This window comes from Cnephaeus nilssonii (genome assembly GCF_951640355.1).
Source record: "Cnephaeus nilssonii genome assembly, chromosome: 5".
Taxonomy (NCBI): domain Eukaryota; kingdom Metazoa; phylum Chordata; class Mammalia; order Chiroptera; family Vespertilionidae; genus Cnephaeus; species Cnephaeus nilssonii.
The window spans coordinates 6,458,183-6,480,353 of record NC_137076.1 but is presented as its reverse complement, the minus strand read 5'-3'; the positions used below and the strand labels follow the sequence as shown (position 1 = coordinate 6,480,353).

The window sequence follows — 22,171 nt, the reverse complement described above, 5'->3', positions numbered from 1 at the left end:
GGGGAAGTGGCTGCTTTCCTCTTCACACTGACCCCTGGGGCCTGTCCTGTCATCTGACCTTGCACGGAAGGTAGATGGGGCTTTCCTCCAGCCCCCCCCCACACACACACACACCACCACTGTTCTCTGCTACGGGTGGGGGTCTCCCACATGATAACCACGTGCCAGAGGAGAAAAGTCAGGAGAATCCCGCCTGCAGGGCCAGAGGCCCTCTAGGGTGGAGAGGTCCTAGGGACAAGGCCTTGAATATCTCCAGCATCTGCTCCACCGGTTCTTTCTCCTCACTGGGTGTCAGGGGAGGAGCCGCATGTGGAAGGCACCCAATCAATGTGTCTCTCTCATCGATGTTTCTCTCCCCCCTCCCCCCCGCTCCTCCCCACTCTCTCTAAAAATCAATGGAAAATCCTTGTGTGAGTAGAGAGTAGAATGGTGGTTGCAGGTGCTGGAAGTGGGCTAAATGGAAGAGGTTAGTCAAAGCGTTCAAACTTTCAGTTATAAGATGAATAATTTTCTGAGACCAAGTGACTCAGATGATTTCAGCTACTGATCAAGTCCACTCTCACCACTTCTAGTCAACATTGTCATAAAGATTCTGGCCAGTGCAACAAGGTGAGAAAAGCAAGCAAGAAATAAAATTCTCATTATTTATAACGACAGGATATCTGGGGAAAATCCAATGGAATCTACAAAATAAACTGCTAGACATGATAAGTGAGTTTAGTAAGGTTGTGAGATACAAAATCAATATGCTAAAAATAAATTGTATCTCTATACAGTAGTTCTCTATACGGTAGCATAACAATTGGAAATGGTTTTGTTTTTAAAAAATAAAAGAAACTGCCTGGCCAGAGCGTTGACCCAGGAACCAAGAGGTCATGGGTTCGATTCCTGATCAGGGCACATGAAAAAATAAAAGAAACTGCTGACTTCTGTTGTTGACATAAGAAACATCCAAACCTGTAGAGAATTTTTATGAGTTTATTTGAGCCAAACTGATGACATATGTTGGGGTGCAAGGTCTCACATGCGCCGGAGAATGGCAGTGTCACAGCTTATTTTATACATTAAAATCAAAGGAGGGGTGATAAGAAAGGTGCATGAAGTCCATTGGTGATAGATGAAGACGTGGGGGGTGGAATAAGCCAGGATTGGATAAATGTCAAAGCAGAGGACCAATACTTCTTTTACATTGGTGGGTAAAGGCTAGTCAACATTGAATACTTACAGCACAGAGAGACGGTATGTGGGCAACAAGATAGCAAGGAGGGGCTCTGTGGTCTCCTGCGTGGTGGTCTTGGCCTCTGGTGCGGCCGTTGTGCCTTCCAGGGGTAGGAAAAGAAAATTACTCTGACATTTCAAAGGTATGCTATCCTGGATGCATAAGAACAGTGGTTAGGGAAGCTACAGGCCTGGGACGTGATTACCCGCCATGGCCTACCCAGTTGGAAATTTGTGATCAGACCATCCTGTGTGGTTGCTTTTGGGCACTAAGCTTGCCATGTAGCCCCCTGAGCTTGTCGGGTCGAGTGCATTAGCCCCCTTTTCATTCACATCGTTCCATTGCTTTATGGTTGACTTGAGTGAAAAACAAAGAGTTTTGTGTAATTTCTGAAGAATTGTGATGAAGAAAACTGCTGACAAGCGAATTTTGCAGGTACTACAATGACATCATGACTCCCAGCGGACTGCTCATTGGTGGTATGTTTTTTGTGTGTTGTGTATTTGTTTGGGTGTTTCTTTATTATTGAGAAATGAAATAACTGAATCATTTGCTGGTGGGCTGAGTAGCCCACCAAGGGCAGACCCCAGAGCTACGTTTGTGACAGACCACCCAGCCAAACAGCATTCCCAGGAGAAAAAAGGCTGTTTCAAGACTAGCTGTGAGGTTTCTCTCCTTTCTCTTCTTTTCCCGCCTTTATTCAAGAAAATCAGCCAGTTGATTGGTCTCTGTCACACTCATGGGCAATCTCAACAAGTGAGTCTCCTTCACACAGTCCCTCATTTTATTTATTTATTTTTAGAGTTTTCTTTTCTTTTTTAAAATATATTTTTATTGGTTTCAGAGAGGAAGGGGGAGAGAGAGATAGAAACAATAATGATGAGAGGGATAGTTGGATTGGTTGCCTCATGTGCCCCATCAGGGACCCGGATGGAGCCTGCAACCGAGGTTCGTGCCCTTGACCAGAATTGAACCGGGGCCCTTCAGTCCTCAGGCCTATGCTCTATCCACTGAGCACAGCCCTTCGTTTTATTTTTTCCTTTTTTTTTTTTTTTTTTTTTTTTTTGTTCTTTTTGTTTAGCCCTTCGTTTTAAATGGTTGCTGTAATTACTTAGACTGGCTGTCTCTGGGTAAACGTCAAAGGCTCTTCTAAAGTCATCTGGGATTTCTTAGAAGGTGCTGTGGACAGCTACCCAAGAGTATGTTTATATGAGCTTCTTCAGTTTAATTTTATCCCCCACCCCCACCCCCGTTTCATTTCTTAAAGGCTACCCTGCACCACCTCCTTGGCCTGTTGCTCTTGGTTTAAAATTCCATACGAAGCCTTTTCCTGAGGCTGCTGGGGACGCTATCAACAGTGAAGAGACACCAAATTGACCTTGTCACTGAGGTAGTGAGGCCCAGAGGTCTAAGGTGCTGGGTTAAGGCTTCAGGCTCTTTGGAGGTGTGGGCTGGAGTGCCGCCAAACTTTTGCAGCATCTTCTATCCTCTAAGCAGTTTTTTCTTATGGGTCACAAAAGAAGGGTTATACGAGATTGAACTCTAGCGGGAAGTTCCGCCCTTATTCGTGTAGAACCCGGTGTAAGGCGAGCGGCTGCAGTGGCCGGGCTGTGCGCGGTGTACTGCGCAGGGGTGCTCTTGACCAAAAGTGGGGAGGCGCCAGGTCTTCACCGGGAAACCAGGGGTGTGATGCGATCTCTTTGGAAGACCGTCCATCTCTGTAACCAGGTGGAGATGATGACGTGAAGTCCTGCATTGTCTCCTAGGGTTCCAAATGTAATGCAATACTAGAAGTTTCAAATGACGAGGAGAAAAATAAAGCGCTAGCAACGCCTGTTTCCGCCCGGTTTCGAACCGGGGACCTTTCGCGTGTTAGGCGAACGTGATAACCACTACACTACGGAAACTTGAAAGGGGCGGCCCCCAGTTCCTCTATTGATTGTTACGAAAGCCTACTCGGGACGCGGTGTTCCTGCAACTTGATAAGCGCCAAAAGACCGGCCCCGCAATGGACTGAATCCCAAGCAGCAGGTCCTGCACTCAACCTCTCACGGCTCCTCTAGATCCCAGGCGGCTCCGCCACTCTTCCACATGCTTTCCTCCCGGAGACCCAGCTCTCCCGGAACTCGGCGATTCCCACCGCCTGTCTAGAAAACCCGAACTGGCCAGAGAACAAGAAATGTTGTTTTGTGAAAAACATAAAACTGGGCTCGTCCGGGATTTGAACCCGGGACCTCTCGCACCCAAAGCGAGAATCATACCCCTAGACCAACGAGCCAGCTGCTGCTGAGCTTTGCCGTTTAGGCCTTAGTCTGATTCTCTGTGGCGTCGTTGCATCACCAGGAAACTGGCTTTCACTTCTGGCACATTGAAACCACTCGGATTTCGGAGTCTCCCACGCTCACCCCATCCCTTTCAGCCGTCTCCGCGTCCACGGTTAACTCAGCGGCACCGGCTCGCGCAGTGCAAGCGCCGCGTCCCGCTCGGCCCCTCTGAGATGTCCTGGAATCCAAATTGCTATAGCCACTCAGGCAGCAGAAAAGGGCATCCTTTCGCTTTGGGGGACTGGAGCCCCCTCCCAAGGAAGCCCAAATAAGGTGCAAGTCTGGAGGCCCAGGGGCGGGACGCAGAGGCCGAGAGAGCCGGAGGTCTCCTGGAGAGAACTGGGCGCCGGGCTCGGAGGGGGTGCGGGGGGACTGGGGTCATCAGCCGCGACAGGAGAGATGAAATCGGGGGTAGTCTCTTCATGTGGGCTGCCTGGTATCGTTTTATGAATATATTTTAAAAACAACACATGGTTATTTGCAACGTGTTCAGGAAATATAGGGAAGTGAAAGGCAGAAATGAGATGGCCGGGAACCTTGCTCCCCAAGGCTGGCACCAGCGCGCGCGTACCCGCGGCGCCCATGCCGGTGCCTGGCGCTCGGCGCCCCCGGGACTGCCCGGGAGGGAGCCGCCACCCGCACCCGGGGAACCAGCGGCTGGGCGGCGCGCTCCTCACTCCTCTCGGCCCTGCTCTTCCCAACGGACTTTAACTGGACTGGTTGTTTAGGAGTGATAGTGATTCTGATTCCCTGCTGGAAATGTCACAAAATTAACGCAAAGCTGGCCCAAATGTTTATTTGTGTGCCACCAGCGGGCTGTCACAAAAGTGTGGGCGTCGCGAGGTGGTTGACCTGCTCCGAGGAAAACGGTGCTGATTTTTTCCATCGCCGCTGTAGGCGCTCGGGCTCGGCGCCGGGAGCGGACGGCTCCCTCGCGGCCTCTGTCAGGACCGAGGCGCCCGCGCCCTCCCACCCGCGCGGCCCGCGCCCTCCCGCTCCTGAGAGGAGCCGGTGGGCGCTCCTCCGCTCTCTGCGACCGCGGCCTCCGGTCCTCCCGCCTCCGTGGTGGGAGCACTTGCTCCTCTTCTCTGTGGAATGACTTAAAGAAGAGGGCAAACCAGCGTCCACATCCGCCACACCCGGACCCAAAGTCTGCAAATTTGTCATATTCGCTTCCAGTCTTTTTTTTTTTTTTTAACCATTCAGGTTTTTCCTTTAAACAAACAAAAACCCCACACAACTAATATATGCTGGCCTTCTGACTTGGATGTATTAGTTTATGCTGTTAACGAAGTCAAGGTGCACATGAGCCTAAACCCCCAGTGAGCAATGGAAGGGGCGCTGCTGCCCGTGGCCGGGTCAGGCCGCTGGGGGTCTCGGGCGCCCTCCCGCCGCCTGGGCGGGCACGACCCCCGGAGGCCCTGGCAGAGGCGACAGGCCCGGCTGCACCCCCAGCCGCAGCCCTCCCCGCAGAGCGGACCCTCCGAAGGGCCTGAGCCGGTCGCGGCCCCGCGCGCGGACACCGCTGACCCCGGGCTGCGCTCAGCGCCGCTGCGGGGGCTCCGCCGGGGCGGGCGCGGGAGGCCACCGATCACTGTTTCTCTCTCTCTCTCTCTCTCTCTCTCTCTCTCTCTCTCTCTCTCTCTTCCTTCCCCCTCTCCTCCTTCCTCTCTCTCTCTTTAAAATCAACAAAAATACAACTAATATATGCTGACGTTCTGCATACATGTTGATTTAATATCCTCAGGTGAGCATTTTTGAAAAAGAGAGAAAACAGAACCTGGCGGGTGCACCAGCGGAGAGAACCGTCGCGGAAACCTGGGGAGATGCCGGAGAGGGCCGTGAATGGAGCAGGCGGGGTGCGTGGAGGGGCACCCGCTCCCCCCCGACTTCGGCCCCGGGATTGGTGGGCCCCACGTGCCTGCCGCACCGCCAGGCCAGTTCACTACAGAAGCCATATTGCGAGGGCCAACGGCGAGCTCTGCCCGAATTCTCAGTCGCCCTCCCAACTAAAACAGGAGGCTCCCGGGGGCGCTGACAGGTGGTCTCCGGCAACGAAGGTGAAAGAACGAGAGCCCTGGTCCCCCTCCCCCGGGGACGGAAAGACTCGCTGCGAACTCGCCGGTGGCGGGCGCAGGAGGGATCGAGCGAGGGGCCGCGGCGGGGGGGGGTGGGGGTGGGGACGGGGGGACGGGAGCGGGGCCGCTGGAATGTGTGACCACAAGGCCGACGCGAAGTGTGGTGGCCAGAGGTGTGCGGCCTAAGGGAGGGCGGAGGGCGGCTGACACCAGCGGGGCCGGGACGTGGAAACCACCGGAGCAGCCTCCCAGAGAGGCGGGATTGGGGGTGCCTGCGCACCTTAATGCGTTTCCACTTGTCGGTTATAAAAAGGGGAAGAAACCCAGGTTAGGCCCCAGCGAGATTTGAACTCGCGACCCCTGGTTTACAAGACCAGTGCTCTAACCCCTGAGCTATAGGGCCCAGTGCGTGTCTATACTCTGCCTGCGACTGGTTGATGCCGCAGCCTCCTCCGCGCAGCCGCAGACAGTTCACACAGAGGCGTGTAAATTGCACGGCGACGGGAGGACAATTTACACGGAGCCGCAGATAATTCACACGGAGAAACCAAGCGACGGGAGGTGGGGCCAGCGTCCCGAGGGCCGAGGGCCCCGCTGGGCCGCGCAGCTGAGCCGGCGGCGTCGGCGTGTGTGGGTGCCGAGGGCGGGGCCGCAAATCCTGGGAGAGCCGCCCGCAGAGGCCCGAGGTTCGCGCGCCCGCTGAGCCCGGCGGGGGGGCGGGGCCTCGGTGGGCGGGGCTGTGAAGAGGTCCCAGGTCATCCAGCTTCTGCGGGGTCAGCGCCGAGGACCCTTGGAGGGCAGGGTTGTGCGGCTTATTGTGTGCGCGGATCGGGTGCTAGGTCAGGGCTGGGAGGAAGAAATTAGGGGAAGGCTGTTAATGTCTGTCCTGGGGGGAATCGAGGTCCAGGGGGCTGGTAGGTAGCACGTGAGGGGGCGGGGAGGGGGGATCAGGAAGGAATCAGAGGCTGATAGTGATGGAGAAATCAGAATGTCTGAGTGTGAGGAAGTGGCGGGCCAAGGACTGAGGCAGGGCCCGGGGTCCCGAGCCCCTACGGCACCTTTAGGCAAATTAGGAAGAGACAACCCTTAGGGCCCCCTTTGGACTCTTGGGGAGCAGGTTCTGTCAGAGCCCCCAAAAGGGCACTCGGAGTTGAGGGCAGGGGAGGGTGAGAGCCCAGGTGAGCGACAGGAGCCCGAGCCTGGCAATGGTCAGAAAGTGGCGGCTGTAGGTAGGTGGTGGACGTTGGCCTGGTTGTCCAACCTGCCCTATGGTCAGTCCCTGCAAGGCCGGATGACTTAGATCTCTGGATGGCCAGGCCAAAAGCAGGCCCCTGGGCGACGTCCAGTCCGTGAGGAGCTGTGTGAGAGTCTGGTGGCAAGGACCTGGGTTCTCACAGCTCTGCAGCTCGCAAGGATCTGGGACTAATATCGTTGGGGTCAGAAGAGCCCGAGTTAGGCCAGTCACTGCTCTCAGAGGCTCAAAAATCGGAGCTCTTATGATGCCCAAAGGATGGAAGAGAAAAATGCACACATCCTCTCACACCAGCACTGACCATCTCTCTCGCCCTGCACGTGCAGTTATTATGTGTAACTATTAAAATCACTTCAGATGTATAGATATCTATGCAGTTATTCTATAAACTTTATAGACACACGAACACAAAAGCTGAGAATACGCACAGCCACCCCTGCAGCCCCCAGACTTGGCCCTACAGGGCCTCCACCAGTCACCCTATCTTCTGTGACCTGCAACATGGGTTGCAATACTTCGGCATAGTTGCTAGATGACATAAGGGGTAATTGTGGTTCTCAGTTCAAAAGCCACAGGTTTTCGTTGTGGAAATCAGTGATATTCAAACACATTGGTTGGCTACAGTGTTCTAGAACTCCTCTGTGTATGAAGAGGGCATAGCATTCACCTCTGGAATGCTGCTGGAGGCTAGACTCTTATTAAATGGTCCTGTCCCTGCCTGTTGGACACTGGATTCTGATTGCCTGTTGCTGTGTGCACTGGGCTGGCCTCTCAAACAGGGTCATGCCTGTCCTAACAAGGACCTGTACACAAAGTGTGCTTGAGGCATCTCCAAGGACAGAGTTCAGGAGCTCCAAGACTCCTGCAGACCAACTACTTGACTGTCACCGTCCCTGCATCTGTGTGAACCCGGGTAGACAGAATTAGGTCAGCAATGGCTTTCATCTAGCCAGGGATCTGGTGGGCTGGAAACCTATGCCCATCAACTAAATATGAGGTGGCTAATATTTAACAAGAAGTCAATAATAGGGCCTGACCTACCTGACCTCCATTTCAACACCTAACCCCTGTGCACTGTTCATACATACCCACTCCAAGATCCACACGCCCCTCTGTCCTGCGATCTGGTATAAACACCTATGCACCGTTCTCACACAGCACACAGGCTCACCTCACCTGGCAGAAATCCTTGCACACTTGTGCTCTCGCACGCAGGCACGGTAAGTCAAGAATGAGCTAAGCCACTGTAGAAACGAACTCATAGTCTGTATTTCCATCTCTATGAGCACTAAGCAAGGAACACCCCACCGCCCCCTCCCAGAAGCCCAGCCTTACAGAAGCTGGGGAGCCAATAGCTAGGGCGGTAACAGCCACCAGGGTCCTCTGCTGGTGGCACACACTTGGCAAGTTCCAGAAAGAATGTTGGGGGCATGCTTCTGCTCTGCATTTCCACGCTGGTGTGAGTTGCATCTGTAAAACTGTAGGTGCTTCCCGGTATTTTGAAATTCCAGAACCTTTTGTCTCCTCACCCAGGGAGACTGTACTTTGGCACTTGAGAGGGGTTTAGGCATCTGTGAGGACACGTGGCTGTCGCTGTGGCCGAGGATGTACATATCACTCCGATCATCAGCTTCTGGGTGTGAGAGGGCAGCCATGCCTACATATTGTTGCCTGGGGCTTTGCCTCACGTACAGGGCACAGGGCACAGGGCACAGGTCAAGGCTCTGCTTCCAGTTCTGGCCCAGACTGTCCTTTGAGCCGGGAGCACAGGGCTCCTCCCTGAGAGGACGATTTGGTTAGGCCAGCTGGATTCAGGTCTCTGAAGGCAGCTGGCAGCTGACAAGAAGGCAAAACAGAAGTGATGGTGAACCTGGCTGGCCTGGCCCCAAATGTGCCCCTTGCAACTGAGGACAACACAGGCCCGGGGCTTGGTGTCGCTCCAGGGAGCCAGAGGTGCTGCTGAGGCTGGGCGGTGAGGCCCAGGAACAGGAAGCTGCCCTGTCAACAGCTGGGCTCCTGTCCTCTCCCCCCCCAAATCCACATGCCAGGTAGGGGACAGGCCCTGGGGCCTTTCTGCCTCGGCCGCTTGGTCTCCTGAAGCCTCTCTAAGGCAGCCGGGGGCAGGAGGGGTGAAGGGCAGACCCAAAGTGAGCAGGAAGCCCTGACGGAGCCCCCACCCCTCCCCCGGGCAGCCAGGAGGAGGCTTCACTCTGGGCGGGCCCCCTCCCTCTGGGGGCCGCGCAATGTCTCTCAAGGCCAGATTCGCAAGTAGGTGCCCGTGGAGCAGATGGAGAAAAGGGGGAACACACGCTCCTGGAAGTTGACACGGAAGGTGTAGAGGTGGCGCATGTCCTCCACGGCGTAGAAGGACACGGCCCCCACCTCCAGGTCCAGCGCCACCCTCACGCGGGACAGGTGGCCGCAGCTGAGGGGCGTCCGCTCAGGGCTGGTCACGGCCCAGTACTGCCCACCGTTGAGCTGCAGCGCCCAGACGCCCTCCTCGGGAGTGAAGGGCGTGAGGCCCTTGCGGCGCACACTCTCCCGGGCCACGCCGAAGGCCCAGCCGTCCTGGGAGCCCACCTCCACCTCCCAGTGGTGCCGCCCAGCGGAGAAGCCGCAGGACGCCAGGACGCGTGTGTTGGTGTCAAAGCGACGCGGGTGGTTGGGCAGGTCCTGGGCCCGCTGTCCAAGGCGCACGCTCTTAAGATCCAGGGAGAGGATGAGGCGGGGGTTGGCCGTGTCCGGGTCCAAGGTCAGCTCCACTGTAGGGGGGGTCAGGGAGAGATGGCCCTTGCAGGCCTCCTGCACAGCCCCAGCCCCATTCCTGCCCACCCCCACCCTACCCCCACACCCCCGACAAGTACGTCTGAAACCAAGTTGTACAACTTAGATGCTGGAAAGAATCAATGTTTCTAATTATGGTGACGGTTTTGTGGTTGTTTTTTATCTCTTTAGCCCTGGCCCCTGTGACTCAGTTGGTTGAGCGTCCCTGATCAGGGCACATGCCCGGGTTGCAGGCCCCTCAGGAGGCAGCCGATGGAAATGTTTCTCTCCCCTGCCCCCGCACCTTCCTCTCTCTCTCTCAAATCAATATAAACGTATATGTATTTTTAAAAGTCTCTCTTTAGAGATCAAATACTGAAATATTTATGGAAATGATATTATCTGTGATTTGCTTCAAAATAATCGAGTAGGAAGAAATAAGCAGGGGTGTTAGTGATTACTGCTGAGGGTGGATGATGAGCATGTAATATTTGTTATGCTCATCTCTCTACTTTAGCATGTTTGAAATTTTCCATAAGAAAAAGCTCGAGCCTGGCCAGCATGGCTCAGTGGCTAAGCATCGACCTATGAACCAAGAGGTGACGGTTGGATTCCCGGTTAGGGCACATGCCCGGGGTTGAGAGCTCGATCCCCATTGTGAGGTGTGCAGGAGGCAGCTGATCAATGATCCTCTCTCATCATTGATGTTTGTATCTCTCATTCTCCCTTCCTCTCTGAAATATATATATATACATATACATGTGTGTGTGTGTGTATACATCTATATATATAAAAGACTAACATGCAAAGTGGCCCCTGGGGATTTTGACGGGAGACTGGGAGTTCGATCGCTTGCTATGATGTGCACTGACCACCAGGGGGTGGTGCAAAACAAAGGAAGGCCCCAGCTGGCAGCTGGAAGGCCCTGATTGGCTCTGATGGCCGGCTAGGCCTAGGGACCCTACCCGTGCACGAATGTCGTGCACCAGGCCTCTAGTATATAATGAAAGAAAAGAAAAAGCTCAAATATGCACACTTGTAAGTGTTCCAGGCCTCCTATGTGCAGGCCCTGGGAATCCCAGCCCTCCTGCAGCTTCCCTTTCTTCGGGAAGGGGAGACAATAAATGATTTTAAAAATACAGAAGAGGGATCAGGACAGCAACTGTGCAACTGTGATTTCAACTAGAGGGGCCAAGGACAGCCTCACTGAAAAGGTACATTTAGCCCTGACTGGTCTGGCTCAGTGGATAGAGTGTCGGCCTACGGACTGAAGGGTCCCAGGTTCGATTCCGGTCAAGGGCACATACCCAGTAGGGGGCGTGCAGGAGGCAACTGATCAATGTTTCTCTCTCATCTCATCGATGTTTCTAACTCTCTATCCATCTCCCTTCCTCTCTGTAAAAACCAGTAAGATATATATATATATATATATATATATATATATTTATTTTATTTTATTTTTTTTTAAATATATATTTTATTGATTTTTTACAGAGAGGAAGAGAGAGGGATAGAGAGTTAGAAACATCGATGAGAGAGAGACATCGATCAGCTGCCTCCTGCACCACCCCCACTGGGGACGTGCCCGCAACCAAGGTACATGCCCTTGACCGGAATCGAACCTGGGACCTTTCAGTCCGCAGGCCGACGCTCTATCCACTGAGCCAAACCGGTTTCGGCTATATATTTATTTTAAAGGTACATTTAGGCAAAGACATAGAGAAGGTGAAGCAACCAGACAGGCATCTGTCTGGTGAAGCATGTTCCAGGCCCAGGGAAGTGTGAGCTGGTGCATTCCAGCTCCCACGGAGAACAGGAGTACACCGGGGCAGAGCGTGAGTGCGGCCTGAGGGTCGCTGGGAGAGCTGCAGCCTGTGCTGAGTGAGAGGGGCCTGTGCATGGCTCTGTGCACAGAATGGGCCTAGTCTGACTCAGCTGGTTCAGATTCTTTCCAGGCAAAGTCTGGCTTGGCCCCCCTCCCCTCCCTGTGGGGTTGGGTCCCACTCACCCAGATTTCTGCCGGAGTAAGAACCACCTCCCTTGTCCTCCGTTTCTTCCTGCTTCCCCTCACCCCTGCACACAACTCCGGTCCCCAGAAGAGGTCTCAGTAAGTTTGGGAGTGGGGACAGGGGAGAGAGGGGCTTGTGTAGGTGACTGACAAGCTTTCCCCAACCTAAGCATCCTGAGGGGCAGGGCACTCCTGCTCTGGACCACAAGCCTACAGCCCCCTGTGGCCTGCGGGAGTCAGCAGTGTGAGGTATGGACAGGGAAAGGGAGTAGATGGCGGGCAGAGGGAACCACCCCCGCAGAGCCCAGAGGGACAGTCGCCAGCAGGCAGTAACAGGCACTCCCGGTCACCACCACTACTGTACCTTTCTCCTCTTTCTCCAGCTCGCCACGCAGGTCCTCTGAGGAGAAACCAAGCAGGTGTGTGTGAATGACACCAGATTGTCTGACAAGGACAGTAACGGCACCTCCTCTGACCCGGATGGCCCCGCTGGCTCACTTCCTCCCGACAGGCCCGAGGCACTGGGCCAGCGCAGGTGCGGGGAGAGGCGGTATTCTGGCTTTTCCTGTCCAGCTTCCCCTCTTTTGCCCTGAGCTGGTCAGAGCTGCGATCTCCTTCCCCATCCCCTTCCGCCCCCAATGCCCCTCTATCCTGTCGGTCCCCAGGGGAAGCTTTGCGCCAAGGGGGCCTGAGTATATCAGTCACCACGTACCCCAGCTCCGCTTTTCTCACACAGCTTCTGGGAAGGCACATCTTTACCCCAAACCTCCAAAACCACACCACTGCCCCTGGCACCTCATGGCCCAGCCCCACCCCTGGGCCCTACCTTTGAACTTCTTGAGCAGCCCCTTTAAGACAAAGGTCTTGAGGGAAACATTCCAGACTTTATTCTTCATCTCGGAAGAGACTGTGCTTGGCTTGGGGGCCGGCACATTGCTGCACCTGCAGGACAAGGGGGAAGGCCCACGAACACTGGCCCACTCCCACAATTAGGACAGTGAGGTCCCCTTGGTGGGGAGACGTAGGAAAAGGCGAGCCTGGTCTCACGCCCACCCCCACACCAGGCACAGGGACTCCCGCCTCAGAAGGTACCAGGTAAGGCAGTGGGGACGTGCGAGGTGAGAAGCTGGGGGTGGGGAATAGAGGCTCCGCCGTGGGAAAGAACCAGCCAGGAGGGGCCGAGGAACTGAGAGGTCCACTCACCTGCTTAGAGTGTTTTTAAATTCCTGGAAAGAAAGATGGAAGAAAACAAAACCAACATCAGGTAACCTCCGTTCACCTTTGGAAAAATAAAAGTGTCCCTGCCCGGCTTCCAGAGGAGGAGGCAATCAGCGGGGGTACCACACCCCCTGCCTGCACGGGCCCGGGTGCCAAGGGCTCCCCACTGTGCCTGGAGCTGGGCACCTCGTCAGCATGGTGGGTCCCTGGACACTGCCCACAGCTCTGAAATGCCCCGTCATTACAGAATCGTCACTGGAGCCATGAGCTGGGGCCCAGCGTGGCCTCTGCTCTCACGCCCCCAAGACAAGTCAGAGCCTTTATGCAGCGACGGCTCGTTCCGACCAGTGTCCTTTAAATGACAGTTTTTGATCCATTTGTGTCTTGTGAGGTTTATTTAGTATATTGTCACTATTTATTTTTTATTTTCTTCAGGGGAGGGCGCGAACACGGTCCCCCACTACTGCAAATGATGCAGACCAGTTTCCCACATGGGGAATCGCAGGGGTCAGCACATCCAGAGTGCAATGGACCACCATTGCCCTGGGAAAACCACCTTCGTGATCAAGGTACCTCCCCTGCCAGGTAAGCATGAGGAGATTGTGACTATTTTTTTAATGAAATCGGATAGAAAACATCTAAGTGATTCCCATTAGTAAAGCTGTTATTTCCTGGGGCTTGTCTCAAGTGTGTGCATGCTGGGAGATGATGTAAGACATATTCTTGTTCTTCACGGTCAGGAAAGTTCTATCATGTCCCTTTAGACCTGACTCTAACCCCAGGAAAATCAAGGCACCCTGCTCCAGTCCCCCTTGGCTCCAGACTGTGTGAGTCTACTAAGCTCACAGGACCCGACTCTGTTCTCTCTGCCTTCGCAATGCCTCAGGATAAAGGGCTCAAAGCCCTGGGGAGCCACTCACCTGGAGAAAGTCAAGGTTGGGCTTGCTAGCTGTCTCCTGGATCTGGCTGGTGAGCTTGGATAGCTGGGCGATCTCGCCCCCGAGCTGGGCCAGGTTCTCATTCTGCTTTTGTGTCACCTCCCGGGTCAGCTCCTCCAGGCGGCCCAGGAGCCGGCCCTCCTGCTCCACCAGGAAGGCCCGCAGGGCCTGAAACTCGGCCCCCACCTTCTCTCGCTCCGCTGCCATCTGCTTCTGTCTCGGGAGAGAAGGTGCAGAGGTGAGGGACATGAGCATCAAGACTTGGCATTTGGACAGGAGCGTTGAGCCACCCCACAGGGCAGGGTTACATCAAATGTGGGAAACTGGGCCCACCTCGTTTTTCAGGGGTCAGAGGCTCACCCACACATGCACACCCTGCACAGCCTCTAATTAAAATATCCCAATGCTAAGGGCACAGCAGCTTCAACACACGCTCTCGCTTCCCCTGTCACAGATGTGTCCATGTGTCTTTGTACCTGGGCTCTCCCTCAAACACAGGGCAATTTCAAACTCACCTAAGAACTACTAAAGGCTGCAGTTTCCTCGTGTGAAAAGTGGGAAGGATGAATCAGTGCCTCCTGGGGCCACTCTAAATATTAAACTGAGGTCACTCTCTTCCCCAAATATTTATTGTGTCACATACAAGAAAACAGGGCCAATATGGAGTCGCTTATGCTAAGCTCCACCTCACTGAACAGACTTCATTATAGTTTCGGCTATCCCAGAAATGGAATCTTAAACCAGCTAATCAGGAATTGCCTTTGTTCATAACCTGCCATCCCCTATTGGGAAATAGCCTTGCAATAACCACGCGGCATTTTTTGCCTGTAGAAATTCCTTGTTCTTGCCCTGGCTGGTTTGGCTCAGTGGATAGAGTGTCGGCCTGGGGACTGAAGGGTCCTGGGTTTGATTCCGGTCAAGGGCATGTACCTTGGTTGTGGGCACATCCCCAGTAGGGAGTGTGCAGGAGGCAGCTGATCGATGTTTCTCTCTCATCCATGTTTCTAACTCTCTATCCCTCTCTCTTCCTCTCTGTAAAAAGTCAATAAAATATATATATTTTTAAAAAGAAATTCTTTGTTCTTGCCACCTCTGCTTATAAAATCTCTTCCCTAATACAGCTCTTTGGGGTTCCTTTCTATCTGCTAGATTACATGCTGCCCAATTCATCATCACTGAATAAAGCCAGTAATATCTTTAAAATATACTCAGTTGAATTTTGTTTTTTAATATTCACCAACCCTCCAAGTCTCACTCATCACTTTATTTCATTTTAAAGTTTTTTTTTTAAAAAAATGACTTTAGAGAGGGAGAAGAAGGGGGAGAGAGAAGCATTGATTTGTTGTTCCATTTATTTTGGTTGATTTTCTTTTCCTAAGACATATTTTTAGTGATTTCAGAGAGGAAGTGAGAGGGAGAGAGAGATAGAAACATCGATGATGAGAGAATCATTGATGTGCTGTGTCCTGCACATCCCCCACTGGAATCCAGCCAGCAACCCAGGCATGTGCCGTGACCGGGAATCGAACCATGACCTCTTGGTTCATAGGTTAACGCTCAACCACTGAGCCTCTCTGGCCAGGCTTGGTTGATTCTTGTATGTGCCCTGCCGGGGATAAACCCACAGCCTTGGTGTATCGGGACAATGCTCGAACCAACTGAGCTACCCAGCCAGGGCCTTCACTGCATTTTAAAGAGCACTATTTCTGTTTAGCAATTATGAAGGTAACATATGCTCAGAATACAAATCTGGGAGTTGCAGAAAAGGAAGAAGGAAGAAAAATCAATGACAGTGACCAGAGGTAGTAGCACACCTACATGACCCAAGTGAGGATATGCTGCTGTGTGCAGGCTTCATATTCTCTTCTTTCCATTACCACTATCCACTGGATTTTACTCCTGTGTTTTCAGACACGGGCTCATGCTACTGATCCCCTGGATTCTTTACCTGAACATGTGGAAGGGACTGCACATGACATAACAAGCAAGGAGTAGTGAGAAGTGAGGATTCCATTCCTCCAGGACAAGCTCAACCGCCACAGTCCCTCTTCTTTAAAACCCTAAAGGAGCCGGGCCGGCGTGGTTGTGGTCGAGTGTGGACCTATGAACCAGGAGGTCACGGTTCAATTCCCAGCCTGGGCTGGATCCCTGGTGTGGGATGTGCAGGAGGCAGCTGATCCATGGTTTTCTCTCATCATTGATGTTTTTATCTCTCTCTCCCTCTCCCTTCCTCTCTGAAATCACTAAGATTTTTTAAAAAGGCTGGAAGAGGAGTCCATGAGTGAGTTTTGAATTCAAGAGACCTAGGTTCAGGCCATGGCTCTTCCCTCCCACCCCCTCCCAACCCCACCAGCGCCTTCAGGACATTGGGTATGGGGCCCTTCACAGCTGTGAACTCATTCAACGCTGACAACAACCCAATGATGTGGGTACACTTTCATCCCATTTTACAAATGAGGAGAGAGACCGAGAAGCACATCTGTCACCAGTAAGTGGGCAGCCAGGGCTCCACCCCAGGGAGTCTGACCCAAGAATCTGCATTTCTTGCAACTATATCATACGGCCTCCCAAGGAAGCAACACAAGTGGGACAATATTAGCCAAAATACTCTAAATCAGGGTTTACCAGCCTCTGCGCTATTGACATTCGGGACCAGATAATTCTTCGTTGCAGACGGCTGTCCTGTGCGTTGCAGGATGCTTAATCAGCACCCTGGCCTCTACCACTAAATGCCAGTAGCACCCCTGCCCCAGGATTGACAACAAGAAATATCTCCAGCCCTGGCTGGTTTGGCTCAGTGGATAGAGTGTCGGCCTGTGGACTGAAGGGTTTCAGGTTTGATTCCGGTCAAGGGCACATGCCTGGGTTGTAAACTTGAGCCCCATTAGGGCGTACAGGAGGCAGCAGATCAATGATTCTCTCTCATCATGGATGTTTCTCTCTCTCCCTCTTCCTTCCTCTCTGAAATCAATAAAAATATATTTTAAGCCGAAACCGGTTTGGCTCAGTGGATAGAGCGTCAGCCTGCGGACTGAAAGGTCCCAGGTTCGATTCTGGTCAAGGGCACGTACCTTGGTTGCAGGCACATCCCCAGTGGGGGACGTGCAGGAGGCAGCTGATTGATGTTTCTCTCTCATCAATGTTTCTAACTCTCTATCTCTCTCCCTTCCTCTCTGTAAAAAATCAATAAAATATATTTAAAATATATATATATTTATTATTTTTTTAAAATATCTTCAGACATTGCCAAATATCCCCTGGGGGCCAAAACTGCCCCCATTGAGAAGCACTCCTAAACGGTAAGAGCATTTTTGCTGTTATCATGCAGCAAGGGCTGACCTGTACCTGTACTATTGTATTAAGCAGGTAGTACTTTGTAATTCTAAAGAATACGGGGCCAGAGGAGAAGGTGCTAAGCAGTGTCATGGTGGGTAAGGCCAGAGACCATGACGCTGCCCAGGATGTGGGAGGCCTCTGGGTCGTAGACGGAAGAGCCACATGCTTACTCCTGTCTCCAGAAGAGGAGGGTGGGAGTCTGGAAATGAGGGTTAAGCTCTTCCTTGGGGAGGAAGTGAGTGATCAGAAGGGAAGGCTGGGGTGCACATGGAGGCAGGTGCACCAGGTGCAGGTGAGGGTCAGGAAGGGTCTGAACTCAGGTCTTCCCCCCACACCACCCTGTCCCCACCTTGAGGATATGAGGGTCCTCAAGTTCCTCTTCCTCCAATTCCCAGCTTCAGAACTGGATGGCCCTCTCCTAACAGCCTCCCTATCAATCCTTTCACTCTTTTAATACCGATTTATCGGGCTAAGAACTGAATTTTCGAGGTAGAAAATGACAGTCCGTGACCCACACACAGCTCCCCTTACTCAAAAGGAGCCCCGTTTCACTTTCCTGTTCCACTGTAAAGAAGACAAAATATAATTCCTACCCACCAGGGGGTGATGGGCACACTGGGCTGTGCAGCTGGAGCTACTGGAAACTGGTCGCCAGCCTTCCCACCCTCAGTGGCTCTGACCCCGGAAGCCCCCTTCCACTTAGCCTACCTGCAAAACCTCAGAGCTCTAAAAATGAAAAAACAGGTGGGTTTTTTTTCATAACTCTTGCGGTGGCAAAAAATGCCCTGGGCTGACATGAGGCTATTTACTGTATTTATGTTTTCATTGAGTCTGAATAAACCTGAATATTCATGTTCCTCTGCAGAAACATTATTGCATTCAATCGGGAGAGACTCCAAGGCCCTAACTGGGGTGTAATATTAAAATGACTGTACATCCTGATTCATGGCACAGTTCCAGTTGAAGCCAGCTGTTCTAGGGTTATTTCAGCCCTTCCTTTTGCTTGCAGAAGCTCTGGTTACATGATAAAGTATAGGGTCACCTTTCACAATATGCACCCTATTATCTTTCTAAGTCTGCGGCCCCACAGCGCATGCTCCACCACCACACAAAACTACCAGGCTGGGCGGCCTCTGCTGCGGGGAGGGCCTCACCAGGAGCTCCTTGCTCTCCTTCTCTTCGGTGGAACGAAACACCTCATAGTCCTCCAGGTCACTCTTCAAGGCCTTCAGCCTGGACTCCAGGAGCTCCTGCGGGGGGGTGAGAAGGGAGACACTGTGGGCAGAGGATTCTGGAAACGCCCCGCCTGCCTTCCTGGAGCCGCCCAGGAGAAAGGGAAGGCCCTGCTCATTGAGGAGGAGACCGGGTTGGAGACTGCCTGACTTCACCAAGGGGGACAGGGCACCTTTAGGGTGACGCCGAAAGCCCAAGGGTCTCACTTCCCCAGACCATCAGTGCACAAGTTCAGGCTGAAACACCAGCCCCTCCCACCGCAGCAGCCCAGCCCCCTGGTCTTCTCTGCTCTAGTCCCCACCAGCCCACTGGTCTTCTCTGCTCAGGACAAATCCCTCTAGGGAAGGTGGGGGCAGTGTGGGGAGCAAAGAAAGACGGGCTGTGGGCCCGAGGCCTCCACACACACCTCAACCGAGGCCCCAGCGAGCAGGCAGGAAAGAAAGGAGCCCAGAATCAACAGCTCTGACAGCCCAGACGGCTCGCTCCTTGCTCTGCTCATCCCTGGACCACGCACCTTAGGAAGGTCTCCCACCGGGGGAAGGGCTGAGAGTGGGGGCGGCGGATGTGTGGAGACGCCCCAGTCGCCGCTAGAGGTCGGCGAAGGAAAGAAAGAAACTCGCCAAGTCTGTGGGACATCGCCCAGGCGGCTCGGGGGTACTGGTGCTGCGGGGGTGACAGGGGCAGCCACGCTCACCCCCGGAGCCAGTGCGGAGCAGGAGAAGAGACAGGGGCTCACCGGAGCCCCCCGTCTGCTGCCGGCCCGGCGGCACTGCGTGGGCGGGAGGCAGGGCGGGGTCGCGGGGACCCGCAGGGGTACGGCGGGCGCTCACCTTGGCCTCCTGCACAGCCTCGTCGAGCGGGATCACGGCGTGTGCGCGGTGCTCGCGGGCGCGGTCGCACACCACGCAAATGGCGCGCCCGTCGTCCTGGCAGTAGAGCTTGAGCGGCTCGCCGTGCTGTGCGCACCCCGCCGCGTCCGGGGGCCCGCGCTCGCCCGGGGCGGCGGGCAGGCTGAAGCGCCGCAGCAGGGTGGCCACGGCGGCCAGCTGCCGGTTGGGCCGCAGCTGGCTCGGGCGCGCGGGCTCGCGGCACTGCGGGCAGGGCAGCGGGCAGGGCAAGCGGGCGGCGGCGGAGCTCGCGCCCGGGCGCTCCCAGCAGCGCGCGATGCAGGAGCGGCAGAAGCTGTGGCCGCACTCGACGGACACCGGCTCTCGGAAGAGCTCCAGGCAGATGGAGCACGTCGCCTCGCCCTGCAGCTCCGCCGCCAGAGCCAGGGCCTCGGCCCCGGAGCCGGGACCCGCGCGCGGCCCCACCGCCGCCATGCACGCCCTCCGCGCCCCGAGTCGGGCGGCGCCGGCGAGGCCGGGGAGCCAATGGCTGCGCCGGGGATCCCGGGGCCGGGGCGGGCCTCTGGGAGGAAGGGCGTGGCTGCCGCCGGCGGAGCGTCTGGCACAGGGGGCGCTCCCGGCCCAAAACCCGCCCGGAAGGGGCGCTTTGAGGGGCTCCCAGTGAGGGCAACGCCTCGCGCCTGGACCCCTCGGTCCCAGCCCTGGCTCCTCGGTCCCGCGGCGCCCTCTCCCCGTCCCCCCACCCCCCGCCGCGGGCTGGTCCCGGCCGCCCCCGCCTGACCCAGGCCGCCGGGAAACGGGCCGGGACAGGTGGGCGCACCGGCCCCGCTGGGCCCCGCTCCCGGCTGCTCGCGGCCGGCTCCGCACGGCGGGCGCCGGGGCCTGGCGCCAGGCGCGTGTCGGGTTCCCGGGAGCAGGCTGGGCCCGGCGCTGCTGGAGCTAAATTTGGAGTCTGGAGTCTGGAACCTGGCGCTCAGCCCCCACCCCCAAGCGTGGCCTTGTATCCACCTCTGTAGCGAGCTGCCTTGCCTGCCAAGTCCCCTCCCCCGTTGTTTATGCGTTATTTAATTATTTTCATAAACAACACATTTACAATAAAATTTCCCAGTTTACTCGATGTTATCTCCACAGCCCCCTCCAGAGCGTTATTTGCAGCCCTCTCATGCCCCCCGGAGACCACTGGGGTCCAGCTTTCGCCCTCACCCTCCTCAGAAATCGCTCTTGTTAAAGTCACCAGTGACCTCAGCGATCCAACCCAAAGGCAAAGACCCTTTCTCGGGCCTCACCTCACCTGCCCTCTCCTCTCATGCTTCCTCCGTCCTGACACTCTTTCCCGGCGCCTTCCAGACGCTTCCCCGGCTCTATGGCCTGCTACCTTCATCCCTTCTCCCTGCCCCGCTCAGTCCTTGGTCTGATCTCTTACACTTTACGGGCCTAGACGCCCCTATCCCCGAGGACACCACAGCACACCGGCCTCGCCCAGGACGCCGAGGAGGCCTGGCTTCCACATTCAGCTCCAGCGTAGCATCTCCACCTAAGGGGCGTCCCATGCTCACGTGTCCACGACTGTACTGATCTGCACCACCACGTGCTTCTCCCACAGCCTTCCCCACCTCACCCCTTTAACAGGAACTCCAACCCTCCAGGTGCTCAGGACAACACCAGGGAGCCCGCTGTGACTCCCAGAGGAAAAACTTGTGCCCACCTCACCCCGTGTCCTCAGTCTCTCCCTCCATTGCACCATCTCCAATGAGCAACAAATCTCTCCCCTTCTGTCCCACTCTGCCGCCCTATCTTCACCCAGCTGTGAGAACAATCCTGTTAAAATGTTACTTTTAAATCAATCATGGCCCTTCTCTGCTCAAACCCTCCAGTGGCTCCCCCCTGCCAGCCCTCCCCCAGTCTTCCTCCCCCTCCTTGCACTGGGCCTCCTCTGTGCTCTCATCTCTTACCCCTCTCCTGTGGACGCCCCTCCTGCCACACGCACCTCCTGGCTGTTCCCGCAACACGACAAAGACCCTACCTCACGGCCTTTGAACTGGCTCGTGACTTGGACCTCTCTTCTCCCAGACACGTGCATGGCTCACTTCCAAGCTGCTAGCCCTGATTCAAAAAGTTACCTTTCTCAAAAAAAAAAAAAAAAAAGTTACCTTTCTCAATGAAGCCTGTTTACAATCACACCTTACCATTTTCTCTCGCTCAACGCTGGCTCCATCTTCAACCCAGCACTCTACTTCCTCTGGAATGCGAGCTGTTAGAGGGATGGACTAGGTGAGTTTCGGACCACCGGACCACCAGTTTTCTAGTGCAATTCTTTTTTTTTTTTTTTTTTTTTAATTTCTTTATTGATTAAGGTGTCACATATTTGTCCTCATCCCCCCATTCCCATCCCACACCCCTCCCCTTGGATGCCCCAACCCTCTGTTGAACTTAAGCATTGGTTAGGCTCATATGCATGCACACAAGACCTTTGGTTGATCTCTCCCCCCTCCCCCCACCCTCCCCTATCCTCCCTCTGAGGCCCGATAGTCCGATCGATGCCTCCTTGTTTCTGGTTCTGTTCTTGTTCATCAGTCTATGTTGTTCATCATTTCCCCTAGATGAGCGAAATCATGTGTCACTAGAGATATACTTATAAGAATTGAATGTGCGACGAGCAATAATAGTTATGCTGACAGGCAAATGAATCAGTCTGTAGTGAGTTTCTTTCTGGACCAACAGTTCTTTTGAGACCCAATATCAATGTCCACCAGTTCCCTATGAGTACATGTCGGCACTGACCCCTCAGCTCTGGATGGTGGACAAATGGTGGTAATGCAGGTCCGACTCCCTCTGGTTTGGTCTCGGCTGGACCCAGGGGCACTGCTTCACCCGGATCCAGGGGCCCACGGCCTCTCCTGGACCCGGGGCCAGGCTCACCCGGATCCAGGGGCCCACGGCCTCACCCGGACCCG

The 22,171-nt window shown here is 54.7% G+C and overlaps 1 protein-coding gene across 5 annotated transcripts; it reads right to left on the bottom strand.

Moving 5' to 3' along the window:
• Positions 1-8,143: 8,143 nt before the first annotated feature.
• Positions 8,144-19,714, bottom strand: TRIM7 (tripartite motif containing 7). 5 transcript variants are annotated; one of them, XM_079772790.1, is made up of 9 exons: positions 19,200-19,714; positions 18,291-18,386; positions 13,783-14,013; positions 12,848-12,870; positions 12,471-12,616; positions 12,009-12,044; positions 11,645-11,719; positions 9,454-9,635; positions 8,144-8,709 (listed from the first exon to the last, which is right to left on the bottom strand). In XM_079772790.1, exons 1-9 carry the CDS (start codon positions 19,689-19,691, stop codon positions 8,590-8,592), a joined length of 1,401 nt encoding a protein of 466 aa, XP_079628916.1. In that variant the 5' UTR covers positions 19,692-19,714; the 3' UTR covers positions 8,144-8,589. The 5 variants fall into 5 exon arrangements, with proteins under 5 accessions (XP_079628916.1, XP_079628912.1, XP_079628913.1 ...); XM_079772786.1 differs by having other exon boundaries at positions 8,144-9,635; XM_079772787.1 differs by having other exon boundaries at positions 8,144-9,635; positions 12,471-12,586.
• Positions 19,715-22,171: the final 2,457 nt, after the last annotated feature.

Excerpts from the sequence above, each read along its gene's own strand:
- TRIM7 (XM_079772786.1), bottom strand. The coding sequence starts at position 19,691 with ATGGCGGCGGTGGGGCCGCGCGCGGGTCCCGGCTCCGGGGCCGAGGCC. Across the intron at positions 14,014-18,290 it reads AGGAGAGCAAGGAGCTCCTG|AAGCAGATGGCAGCGGAGCG; the intron begins GTGAGGCCCTCC and ends CTCCCGAGACAG. Across the intron at positions 12,871-13,782 it reads CCAACCTTGACTTTCTCCAG|GAATTTAAAAACACTCTAAG; the intron begins GTGAGTGGCTCC and ends CTTTCTTTCCAG.